The sequence below is a fragment of the Schistocerca cancellata genome, chromosome 4, assembly GCF_023864275.1.
Source record: "Schistocerca cancellata isolate TAMUIC-IGC-003103 chromosome 4, iqSchCanc2.1, whole genome shotgun sequence".
In the NCBI taxonomy this organism is placed as follows: domain Eukaryota; kingdom Metazoa; phylum Arthropoda; class Insecta; order Orthoptera; family Acrididae; genus Schistocerca; species Schistocerca cancellata.
Genome location: NC_064629.1, coordinates 598,003,240 through 598,016,955, shown reverse-complemented (window position 1 = coordinate 598,016,955; position 13,716 = coordinate 598,003,240). Strand labels below are relative to the sequence as shown.

General features: G+C 42.2%; 1 protein-coding gene across 1 annotated transcript in view; it reads left to right on the top strand.

Annotated features, from left to right (window-relative positions):
- LOC126185216 (congested-like trachea protein) overlaps positions 1-13,008 on the top strand; it is a 161,714-nt gene extending 148,706 nt beyond the window's left edge. Inside the window, exons 5-6 of the mRNA XM_049928098.1 lie at positions 10,552-10,719; positions 12,530-13,008. Of these exons, the coding sequence (XP_049784055.1) occupies positions 10,552-10,719; positions 12,530-12,717 (356 nt within the window). The 3' untranslated portion in view covers positions 12,718-13,008. The remainder of the gene's footprint in view (positions 1-10,551; positions 10,720-12,529) is intronic.
- Positions 13,009-13,716: the final 708 nt, after the last annotated feature.

The following is a 13,716-nucleotide window of genomic DNA, read 5'->3' as shown; positions in this document are numbered from 1 at the left end:
AATGTCATGTGGAACAAGTTTACAAATGAAGATAGCTGATGTGTAAATTGGTTGAAGTTAAATATAGTGGGAATTAGTGATGTTTGGATACAAATTGAATAGGACTTTTGCTCAGGTGAGTACAGGATTATAAATACAAAATCATATTGGGGTAATGCAGGAGTACTTGTAATAATGAATAAGAAAATACCTACTATGAACATCATGGTTAATGAATTGTCATAGCCACGTTAGACGCAAGGCCAACACCCACCACAGTAGTAAAAGTTTATATTCCAGCTAGCTCCATACATGATGAAAAGAGTGAAGGAATGTAGTATGAGATAGAAGAAATTATTCAGATAGTTAAAAGAGAGATAAATTTAATTGTGGTTGGGGGACTGTAATTGGAGAGAAGGAAAAATAACAGGATGATATGAACTGGGCGAAGGAAATGAGAGGAACTAAACTGGTAGAATTTTGCACAGAGCACAGTTTAATTATTGTTGACACTTGGTGTAAGAATCACAAAAGAAGGAAGAGACTTGGAGACACTGAAATGTTCCTCATTAATTATATAGTGCTAAGACAGAGATTTTGGAGCCAAGTTTTAAACTTTTAAATATTTTCGGAAGCAGATGTGAAATCTGATCATAATTTATTGGTTATGAACTACAGACTAAAGCTGAAGAAATTGCAATTAGGTAGGAAATAAAGGAGATAGGACCTGGGTCAGTTAAAGGAACCAGAGGTTGTTGAGCATTTCAGAGGGAGCATTAGACAATGTTAACTAAAACTGTAGAAAGGAATACATTAGAAAAGAATAGATAGCTTTGCAAGATGAAATAGTGAAGGTAGTAGGTGTAGTAGAAATGGGTGGATAACGCAGAAGATATTGACTTTAATTGACAAAAGGAGGAAAAACAAAAATGCAACATATGATTCAGGCTAAAGGAATTACAGACATCTAAAAAATGAGATTGGCAGGAATGGCTAGAGGACAAATGTATAGCACGTTTATAGCACTTACAGACTTCCAGAAAGTTTTTAACCACATTGACTAGAATACCCACTTTGGAATTCTGAGGTAGCAGGAGTAAAAAACAGGGAGTGATGGCTATAAACAACTTGTATGGAAACCAGGACGCAGTTACAAAAGTTGAAGGGCATGGAATTGAAGCAGTAGTTGCAAAGGAATTGAGACAGGGTTGTAGCCTATCCCCATTGTTGTTCAATCTCTGCTCTGAGCAGGCAGTAAAGGAAACCAAAGAAAAATTTGGAGAAGGAATTAACACTCAGGGGGAAGAAAAAAAACTTTGAGGTTTGCTAATGACATTATAATTCTGTCAGACAGTGAAGACCTGAAAGAACAGTTAATGGGATGGACAGTCTCTTGAAAGGTGGATATAAACATACATCAGTGAAAGCAGGACAAGGATAATGGAGCACAATTTATGTAAATTTGGTGATACTGCAGGAATTAGATTAGGAAATGAGACACACAAAACATTAGATGAGGTTTCTTATTTGGGAAGCAAAATAACTGATGATGATAGATGTAGGGAGGGTATTGAAAAAAAAATGTGTCTATAGCAAGGAAAAAATTTCTCAGGAAGAGGAAGTTGTTAATGTTGAATATAAATTTAAGTTTTAGGAAGTCGTTCTGTAGGTATTTAACTGGAGTGTAGCCTTCTACAGAAGGGAAACATGGACAATAAGCTTTTGAAATATGGCGCTACAGAAAAATGCTGAAGATAAGGAGGGTAAATTGTGTAACTAATGGGGTGGTACTGAATATGATTAGGGAAAAAAAGAAATTTGTGGCACAACTTGACTAAAAGAAGGGATTTATTGGTAGGACACTTTCTGCGAAAGCAAAGAATCAATTTGGTACTGGACGGAAGTGTTGGGTGTGGGGTGTAACAATTGTAGAGGGAGGCCAAGGGATGAATATAGTAAGCGGATTCAGATGAATGTAGGTTGTAGTGGTTGCTCAGAAGTGAAGAGTCCCCCCAGGGGGTCCACAACTCTTTTGTGGATACGTGCGTAGCGAGCACGGGACCCCGAGCTAATGTGGCCTTCCTTCCTTTCCGGGCTGCATACCTTCCCTATCCGCATCCTTCCCCATCCCCCATCTACGCCCCTCCTCCCCTCACCTCTGGCTCTTTCCTTCCCTTTCTCCCCATCTGGGAGTATGGTTTGTGCCTACGTCCGGAGACGGACGCTCGAACATGTAACGCATTCTTCGCCTTCTTTGCTTGTATGTCTTCTTCCTTCCTTTGTCCTTCTCTTTTCCTTACCTCTTCTCTTTACCCTTTTCTCCACTGCGGCGTTTGAGACCTCTCTTCTTTCCTTTCCTTTCCTTTCTCTTTCTTCCTCCCTGTGCGTGTCTGAAGGCCGACCCACGCATTTTTGTGCGTAGCCGGTGATGGGGTAACGCGTAATTCCCCGCCCCGGGTAGACAGGTAGGACACGTACGTACCCCCTGGTAACGGCCAGGCCCAGGGAGGGGTGATTACCCGAGCTGATACCTTCCGAAAGTGCCGATTGGTCCCTCCGTCCGTTTGTCGGGAGGTGTGACCTGAGGTGTGAACAATCACCTAAGGCGGGAGTGCCCTCAGAGAGGGCCCCCACAAGGGAGGAGCGCGCCATCGGAGACGCCGATAATCATGGGGATTATTCCGCAATGGTTTCCTCAGCTTCCACAAGCGTAAGTATACTGAGTCTCAGCCACAGACGGTTCTTCCATCGTTGCCACAGTTCCTTGTTGTTTCTCGGTCTGACGAAGGTCACGACTTCTCCACGGTCAACCCTTTCGTTATTCAGAAAGATGTCGACGCAATTGCAGGTCCTGTAAAGTCTTGTTCCAGATTACGGAATGGCACCTTGTTGTTAGAAACAGTCAGTGCCCTCCAGGCACAAAAATTGCTGCGTACTTCACTGCTCCACACCTTCCCTGTCCGGGTTGAAGCGCACCGCACTTTAAATTCCTCACGTGGAGTCATTTATACACGCTCCCTTGATGGATTGTCTGACGAAGAAATTCATCACTACCTGTCTGACCAAGGCGTAACGGCTGTTCATAGAGTTATAAAAAGGGTTGACACAAACATCATTCCAACCCGCACTGTCTTCTTGACATTTGACAAAGTTCAACTCCCATCCAAAATCAAAGCAGGCTATGAGATAATTTCCATTCGCCCTTATGTCCCAAACCCTACGCGTTGCTATCGGTGTCAGCGGTTCAATCACACCAGCCAGTCCTGTTCCAATCCAGCCAAATGTGTTACGTGTGGCAAGGATGCCGATCAGGGTGACCACGCTGCTTCCTCTCGAGATTGCCCCATTTTTAAGGACGAAAAGCTCATCCAGGAAATCAGAGTGAAGGAAAAGGTGTCGACCTTTGCTGCTCGAAAATTATTCGCCAGTCGACAGCCCACCGTGCCTCAGACAGGAAAATACAGCACTGTCCTTGCTTCTCCTCGGCCAACAAAGGAGGCTGCCACGCAGACTTGCGACCTCACCTTTAGTGCCACAGTCGTCAGATCGGCCAGCGCAAAGATCGCCCGTTCAACCTCACCACTTTCATCTGCCCACTCTATGGCTCACCCTTCATCGGGTTCTGCTAAATCTCGAGCCCAAAAGTCAGACACCAAGACTTCGAAAAAAGAGCATACTCGTGAAGATTTTTTACGTACCCCAACTTCACAACCATCGGTTCCTCCTTCATCTAAACATCATAATTCCAAGAAGGCTATAAAGAAACCCAGTTCATCTCCTTCTCCGCCAAGGTGTGTCCCATCTACAGCACCACCTGGTGGAAATCGCCCTCGGCCATCTTCTGTGTCGCCGAGGCGCAGTGCTGGCGGCCGATCAACCGGCCGATCGCTGGTGGCAGGAGCTGCTCCTGAACAACCTATGGATCAGGATCTTCTGCCTTCGGCTGAATGCCATTCCATGCTGTCGGTCGCAACCTCTGAGCAGTCGTTGAGTTGACAGCAACCTTGGTCACATTCCTCCATTTTCTGTTCACCCTATGTCCATTATCCACTGGAATATCCGCGGCATTCGAGCCAATCGGGATGAATTGTCGATCCTCTTACGATCCTACTCGCCGGTCATCTTCTGTCTTCAGGAAACAAAGCTGCGTCCCCATGACCGCTTTGTTCTCCCTCATTTTCAGTCGTCCGATATGATCTCCCCTCTGTTGAAGGCACTCCAGCACATGGAGGACTCATGATTCTTCTCCATGAAACTCTCCATTATCACCCAATCCATTTAAACACTTCCTTCCAAGCTGTCGCCGTCCGTCTTTTCCTTTCTGGATACACGTTCTCTCTTTGTACTGTATACATTCCATTGTCCACACCAATGGCACGAGCTGATCTCCTTCATCTTCTTGGTCAGCTTCCACCCCCCTATTTGCTGGTTGGGGACTTCAATGCCCACCACCCGCTTTGGGGATCTCCACATCCTTGTCCACGTGGCTCACTATTGCTAGACGTCTTCCACCAAGTGGATCTAGTTTGCCTCAACACTGGGGTCCCTACATTTTTGTCTGCCTCCACGACAAATTTATCTCATTTGGACCTTGCGGTCGGTACTGTTCCGCTAGCTTGGCGCTTCGAATGGTTCGCCCTTGATACACACTCGAGTGACCACTTTCTATGTGTCCTCAGACTGCAGCCTCAACTGCCATATATGCGCCCGAGATGCTGGAAGTTTGCCCAGGCCGACTGGACACTTTTTTCGTCTCTAGCGTCATTCGATGACCGTCACTTTCCCAGCGTCGACGATGAGGTCACACACATTACCGACGTTATTCTTACAGCTGCGGAACGTTCAATACCATGCACCTCCGAATTGCCCCGGCGCCCCCCAATTCCTTGGTGGAACGAGGCATGCCGTGACGCAATACGTGAGCGGCGACGTGCTCTCCGCATTTTCCGCCACTATCCTACTTTGGCCAACTGTATCCGCTATAAGCAGTTCCGAGCGCGATGCCGTCGTGTCATCCGCGATAGCAAGAAGGCAAGCTGGAAATTCTTTATTAGCTCATTTAACACCTTCACTCCCTCCTCGGAAGTTTGGAGTCGGCTTCGACGATTCTCAGGCGCGCCTAGTTTCCCCCTGGTCTCTGGGCTCACTGTCGCGCATGATACATTAGTGGACCCCGTCGCAATTTCTAACTCATTGGGTCAGCACTTTGCTGAGATTTCAAGCTCTTCAAATTACCCGCCAGCGTTTCTCCCGAAGAAACGTGCAGCGGAAGTGCGACCTCTTGCTTTCTCCTCTCACAATCGCGAAAGCTACAATACTGTTTTCTCCATGCCGTAACTCCAACATGCACTCTCTTCTTCTCGCTCCTTCGCCCCAGGACCGGATGGTATCCACATCCAAATGTTGCTGCAATTATCAACCCATAGTCTGAGTTACCTCCTTTGCCTTTATAATCGAATTTGGACCGACAGTACTTTTCCCAGACGATGGCGGGAAGCTATCGTCGTTCCTGTTCCGAAACCTGGAAAGGACAAACGTCTCCCCTCTAGCTATCACCCCATTTCTCTCACGAGTAGTGTCTGTAAGGTTTTGGAGCGTATGGTGAATTACCGTTTAGCTTGGTGGCTGGAATCCCGCAGTCTTTTAACACCTGCCCAATGCGGATTCCGAAAGCATCGTTCTGCAGTTGACCATCTTGTTGCTCTCTCCACTTATATCATAAATAATTTTCTCTGGCAACGCCAAACAGTAGCAATATTTTTTGATCTGGAGAGAGCATACGATACCTGTTGGAGGACAGGTATCCTCCGCATACTGTTCTCTTGGGGCTTTCGAGGTCGGCTGCCTCTTTTTCTTCGCGAATTTATGGCAGAGCGCACATTTAGGGTATGGGTGAACACTACTCTCTCCCGTACTTTCTCCCAAGAAAACGGGGTACCCCAGGGCTCCGTGCTGAGTGTTGTACTGTTTGCCATTGCCATCAATCCAATTATGGATTGTCTCCTTCCTGATGTCTTGGGCTCCCTCTTTGTGGATGATTTTGCGATCTACTACAGCTCTCAACGGACCAGCCTTCTTGAACGACGTCTTCAAGGATGTCTCGATCGCCTCCACTCTTGGAGCATCGACACCGGCTTCCGTTTTTCTCCCAGTAAGACCGTTTGTGTTAATTTTTGGCGACGTAAGGAGTTTCTTCCGCCCTCCTTACATCTAGGTCCTGTCAACCTTCCGTTTTCAGATGTCGCTAAATTCTTGGGTCTTATGTTTGACCAAAAACTGTGCTGGTCCTCCCACGTTTCCTATCTTTCGGCTCGCTGTCTGCGATCCCTCAACACCCTCCGTGTCCTGGATGGTACCTCCTGGGGAGCGGACCGAGTGGTCCTTCTCCGCCTCTATCGCGCCTTAGTGCGCTTGAAATTGGACTATGGAAGCATAGTCTACTCCTCTGCTCGGCCGTCTATTCTTCGGCGTCTCGACTCTATCCACCACCGTGGATTACGTTTAGTGTCTGGAGCTTTTTACACCAGCCCTGTGGAAAGCCTTTATGCTGAGACTGCTGAACCTCCGCTGTCCAATCGCGAGCAGTCCTTCTGAGTCGTTATGCAAGCCATCTGTCTTCCATGCCTGCTAATCCAGCCCATGACATTTTTTTCGACGCTTCCTTTGATGTAGGGTATGCAGGCCGACCCTCCTCCCTACTACCACCGGGAGTCCGCTTTCGTCAACTGCTCCATTCTCTTTCCTTCCGCTTTCCTAAAACCCTCTTGACAACTTGGGGTACAGCACCGCCTTGGCTCCGTCCCTGGATCTGCCTGCTCAGAGACCTTTGTCGATTTCCCAAAGATGGTACCCCTTCACTTGTTTATCGTCGGGCATTTGCTGCTCTATGTGCACAAATGACGGACGCCACATTCATTTACACCGACGGCTCGAAAACATCGTTAGGTGTAGGGAGTGCCTATATTGTTGGCGACACCCCAAATCACTTTTGGCTTCCCGACCAGTGTTCGGTTTATACTGCGGAGCTTTACGCTGTTCTCCAGGCTGTCCACTACATCCGCCGCCATCGGCGGATACAGTTCGTTATCTGCTCAGATTCTCTCAGCTCTCTCCTCAGTCTCCAAGCTCTTTACCCTGTGCACCCTCTGGTCCACCGGATTCAGGACTGTCTGCACTTGCTCCACCTGGGGGGCGTCTTGGTGGCGTTCCTCTGGCTCCCGGGACACGTTGGTATCTGCGGAAATGAGGCGGCCGATATTGCAGCCAAGGCTGCAGTCTCTCTTCTTCGGCCAGCTTTTCCATCGATTCCCGTCGCTGATCTACGGAGCATTTTATGTCATCGTGTTGTTCATTTATGGCACGTGCATTGGTCGGAAAAAAAAAAAAAGGAAGTGAAGAGGCTTGCACAGGATACAGTAATGGGGAGAGCTGCGTCAAACCAATCTTCGGATTGAAGACTGCAACAACATACAACAACAAACAGTTTTCAAATAATTTTATTTGCCAGAAGAGTTATATCAAAACGTCAACTCAAACATTTTGTGAGAGAGACACAAACTTTACTTCAATTTATATACATTCTTGTGTAACTGACCTTCATTAATTCTTTATAGCAACTGAACACTTTTCCTCTAGGAGAGTAAACAGCAATCTTCTCTAAGAAGCAGGTTCCAGGTTGCATATGTACCATCTGTTTTAATGATTTGTGGACCATATTTGCACGTGATGCACGTCCTGAGGGGTGTTGGTTGAGGGTCTTGGCGAGCAGACAAGGAGTATTTTATAAAGCTCTTGTGCTGTCTTAATGTGTTCAAAGCTGCTGCATAGTTTATTAATCAGTGACACCTAAAAGGGAATTAGGCTGACTACAGGTATTGCTGTGTCAGTCTCATATTTAACCTGTGTTCTGGGGACTGGCACTTCACATAAACTCCTCATGGCTAATTGTGCATACGGAATCTTGGCTGTTCCAGAAGCACCAGCATTCCAGTCCCTTGCTGTCACTGCTGTGGAATCTGTTTTCACAAATTGCCTGCAAGCAGCAAGGCTACTTGGGATCATAGAAAAGTACGACCTTCTTGCATTTGGTATAGGGCCAATCCTTATATAGTAGTGGATGTCACTTCTAGCTAGGGTACTGAAGAGGGCCAGAATTATTTTAGATTTATTGAATTAAAAGTGGGTCTGTACTCCTGGATATGTTTTTAACACAACATTTCATGCCATACTAAAGGAACACCACAATTACATGATAGGTAATATTTATGGATGTGTCTGAGTAGGACCACCATCCTGGCCTTTTTTTTCCTGTGAGCATGCCCTGAAGATCTATTTACCAAATAAGTTTACTGTATTGAATGAAGAACTGTGTGTAACCGTGAAAGCACTGAAACACTTAAGACATACTTGTGGTGCAATACTTTTTACCTGCTCCAACTCTCTGAGTACCCCTCTCTGTATCCATTGTATATCCAGACTTTGGGTAGCAAACTCTGTTTTGGAGGAGATTTTAATTTGTAAAAGTATTGCTGCTGGTAGAAAGGCTCAAGACTCGTTTGACATAACTGAACACTTTGTTTGAAAATAATTTGGAGTGGACAGAGTGTATTGATGTTTGTACTGACAGTTGTTGTTTGATGTCTGGCTGTTATGGAGAATTGCAGACCCTTACTTGAAAGAAAGCTCTAGATTCAATGTGGACCTGTTGCATCATTTGCTGAGAAGTGCTTGCATCAGAGTATTTGAGTCCTCAACTGAATCTAGTCTTAAAATATGTTGAAGATAGTAAATTTACGAAAACATGTCTGGTGAAAGCAAGGTTTTTCAAAAAATTTGTGTGAGGATATAGAAGTTGAAGAATATATATCTTCATTGTACCACTGCCACTCATGATGACACTCCTGTGCAGTGCACTTTCTTGTACATTTTAGTGATGGCAAGAACAGTTTTCTTGAAGAAAGACATGAGTATGTGGAACACTTTGTGGAAACAGATTTTTTGGTTTAGTCAGCCTGATTATATCATATGTTCGAAAAGTTTCACGTGTTGAACATGCCCATTTTAAAATTAACCAAGAGGATTCAGCTTATATGAAAAACGTACAACTAAACAAAAGAAAAAAATTAATTACTGTGGTACCGGTGATTTTTTCCATTGTTGCACCAGTTTGTAATCCAATGAAGTTAATTTGTCTTGCAGTATAATCTGCTTTTCAGTTTCACCTACCTCAACTTATCTGACAAATTAATGTGGATTCATGAACTATTTCGACCCAAAATCTGAATTTACCTCTATATAGAAAGAAATTTTTTAATGTTTCATTGAGATCATACACCAAAGACAAAATTTAACAAGCATGGAACTTTATGACTTCTGGGTAGCAGTGATAGATGAAAATCTGCTGCTCACTGGTAAAGCTCTTACTCTTGTTCTTACTTACTCTTACTCTCCAGGCCCCACAAACTGCAGTCAGTTTATGGTCTCCTCAAGTAGCCTCCTCCAGTGTTCTGTCCCTGGCATCTTCTTCCCTTGCTCCAGGTATCTGAATATCCTTGGCCACCTGGTCTCTCCATCATATTTTTGGTCTGCCTTAAGGTCTCGACCCTATGGGTTTCTTCTCAAACACGTCTCTCAATCTTGATTCCTCCTCTCTTCCATAGATGTTCCTTGTCCTCGTACTGGCTTCTGCAACAATATCTGGTCCATTATATACCTCCCTGAGCTTTGTTTTTTCTTCTTCACTCAGCAAACATTAATGCCATTTGTAACACCCTATTTGAGCAGAACTGGTTTTTGATAGTTCCTGTTAATAAAGAGAAAATATTGTGGAACAGGAAATGAGGGTGGCTGTATCCAGTCTGATTCTGATGTTTGAGAAATTGTGTATTGAACAAGCTCAGACATCCCATTAATTATATTACTCATAAATCTGTTCATTAAATAGTTTTTGAATTTAATATATGAGTTTTGTTTATAATTATATTTTTGAAGTAACGTACCTACATCAGCTGTGCACTTTACCTGCATTGGATAGATTAGTTAGGACACACTAGAATAACTCTGATCTATGAAGGCTGCAGGGAATCAAAAATGTTGCGGACTATTGTGATGGACATTAAACTGCTGCCTGTAAAACATACAACTCATAAATGGCATTTCTTCCAGCAACTTAGGAGACGATATATTTTTTTCACTCATCTATAAATGTGGCACAGTCTGATGACAGAAGGCTTCTTGGTCCACTTAGAAAGCCCACCAATATGTGTTGCATGTATGTGACAGTTTAGCTGATTATAATTTATATTCAGACAAAAAGAGCATGGACAAGCTTAACAGCTGACCATTTTAGCAGGCAATGAGTGGTATGAATTTAAAGGAATTTTGGGAAATATCCAACCTGCTCCTAAATTATTAGGCAGGATGTTTTAATCTGTTATCCAGTAGTTTGTTGACTGATCAGATTGCCACACTTAATTGAGTTGTTATTGTAGGTAGTTCCTCATAATTCTTTCAGTATGTTAATTGAAAATTCTATCACTGGAACCAGTATAAACTTTGCTATTTTTTTTCCAGATGTACCTGCAAGTGGAATGTATTTTATGACATATGATGGACTTCAGAGAGTGCTAAGCACCAATGAAATTGGCATTTTGGGAACAATATTTGCAGGTGGCTCTGCCGGTATTGCTAACTGGTTAGTTGGAATGCCAGCTGATGTACTGAAAAGTAGACTGCAGACTGGTAAGGTCCTATATATTGTTGTTTCCGCTGATGTATGTTTTGTCAATATTTTTTGAGCTATGTAGTGAAGTATGAATGAAGGGTAGAAGAGAATTCAAACCATTTTTTCTTAATTTGTTCTTATTTAGATACATCATGATGATTGGTGACGTGGCTGCATGTCACCAAATTCATTATTGCCTGTACAATTATATAAGATTAATTAAGTACATTGCTCACCACAACAGCATGAGGCTTCATGGAATGTTCTTTGTAAAACAACAAAAACCTACTTTAACCAGACACTAAGATTTATATTTATTATTAACTAAGCATTTTGGATAATTTCATTTTGAAGTGACACTCTTGAGCTTTAGTTTCTCTACGTAGCTCCTATCAACACAACACCAATAAAGGTTTTAAAATAACTGTAATGGTGGAAGCTATGTTGAACACCATGATTGTTATTTGAGGGTGTAACCAAGTCGCTGAAATACATAGTTACTAATAAATATAAATTGTAGTGATATGGAGTTTTTGTTATTTTTTATGGTTTGACATACAGACATAGAAATAAGCTTCATAGATTTGATTATGTATAATGTAGGCCTACATTGTTGTTTCTAAAGTGTATCACCAACAGTTGAAGGTAGTTTGTGTTTTCTAAACATTCATTTTTATCAGTCGGTGCTTCAGTGCTATGAACTCCCGGACATTAATGAAACACCAAATCCAAAAGCTGCTTTCCTCACATATGTTTGTCAGTGAGCGAAGTGTGCTTCCAGTCTGTTGAAATATAACATAATTCTAAAGTATTTTTGATAGTATTTTTGATAGCATGGTTTATGGGGTGAACAAATGTGTGTGTTCTGAATTTGGATATTTTGCTTCCGATATATGGAGAACCACCTTACATTTAATTGCTTAGGAACCACTGTCTCCAAACCTGAAGAAATATTGTTTCCATTGACACAGTATTGCTCATATAATTTGAAATTGTATTCCATTTATTAGAAACATTTTGATATTTCATTAACTCTTGTTTTCTTTGTTTTGTGTTTTTAATTTGTGTTACATCAACATAATAAGTTAAATATTATCGAGGGTTATTTGGAATGTAAGGAATGATAGGTCGCAAAATGGAAACCACAGTGAAAATCAAAACTGTTTTATTTGCAACAGTTAGCTACAACTTCCAGCTACTTATCTCCATAGTTGCTGATCTGACTTAGACATTTGTTGTAGCATTTTACCAACTTTACAACATCCTTGTTATAGAAGGCAACCACCAGTTCTTTCTGCCAATTCTCTATGCTGGCCTACAGCTCGTTGTCTGTGCCAAAATGTTGTCTTTATAGCCAGTGATTCATGTGAGCAGAGATGAAACTCGGAGGGAGACAATCATGGGCTGTATTGTGGGTAATCAAGCATTTCCAATTGCAAATGATACAGGAGCATCTTCGTTGCCCCTGCAGAATGTGGCTGAGAATTGTCTTTAAGAAAAAAACACACAACAGTTATGTAGTGTTGGCTGCATAACTTAATGTGAAATTTCTGACCAGGTCCTCGTACTTGGCGGAAGACACTATTGTTCTTACCATCTTTATGTGCCCCCTGTGTGCTCAGAACTAAAAAGACAACGTAACATGATCGATAGGCAAAATTTCATTGGATTTTCACTGTGGTTTCCATTTCGCCACCGATCATTCCTTACTTTTTGAATAACCCTTGTATGTTTTTTCTTAAGTTTTATTCATAGTGAAAAAAAACTGTTCCATTTTCTTGCATGATGTGTGATGGAAATAAAGTTAAACATTGTGTCTTCTTACAGCTCCAGAAGGAACATATCCAAATGGTATCCGTGATGTCTTCAGGACACTGATGAAAGAAGAAGGGCCCACAGCATTATACCGAGGAGTTACACCTGTTATGTTGAGAGCATTTCCAGCAAATGCAGCATGTTTTATTGGTTTTGAAGCATGCATGAAGTTTCTTGACTGGCTTGCACCATCCTTATAATAGGGCTGATGCTAGAAATTTGAATGTGCTCATAGTTATTTTTCTTACATGAACACCTCTTTTAAAAAATATGTTAATCATAAAAATTTTACTTGCCTTAGTTTGTACAATTTAGTGTATTATCTATTTTTTGGAAGATTGTTGTAATAATGATAAAAATTTCTATTTTGTAATGGTTTCTGTTTATCGAGGTGTATTTTGTAAATTACTGGTTACAGAAAAGATGATGATGTTTATATAACTATTTTTATCATTGAATTGTTGATTTTTGTTTGCATGTGACATATTTTATAGAAAACTGGAATAAACAGTATTTTGTTATGCAATTATGATATTCTTTCAACAGATAAAGTTCCTTCTTCATTGTTAAATCTTATTATGATTTTTGAACTTATATTGGGAAGTCTCACCTGAAAGTATTTGTCTGAGGTGTAGCTTTGTTTGAAATTATAACATGGACAATAAACAGCACAGAGAAGGAGAGAATAGAACCTTGTGGAATGTGACATTACAAGAGAATGCTGAAGGTCATGTGGGCAGATCAAACAACTAATGAAGCGGTACTACATCAAACTGAGAAGAAGAAAGCTTTATGAAACAGCTTGATTAAAATCGAGGATAGACTGATAGGACATATCCTGGGGATTGTAGAGGAAGGCCAAGACTTGAGCACCGTAAACAAGTTCAAATGCCTGTAGACTGTAGAGAATTGCACATAGTAGTCTAGTGTGGAGAGCTGCATTAAACCAGTCTTTGGGCTGAAGACTAAAACAGCATCATTTGGTCATTGTTTTGTAAGAGCTTGTTCATTGTAATAAATTTAAAACTTTGAGGGGCCTGTCACTGGCAGTAATAATTACAGGCCATATTTGACACTATTTTTCATTTGAAAAGAACTTATTTGAGTCCCCATCTACAAACATTGAGTTATTCTCTTCTTTTGGTTGTTTTCCCCTGCTTAATTCTCTGCAAGTACTGTAGCAGTTACTTAACTAAAAC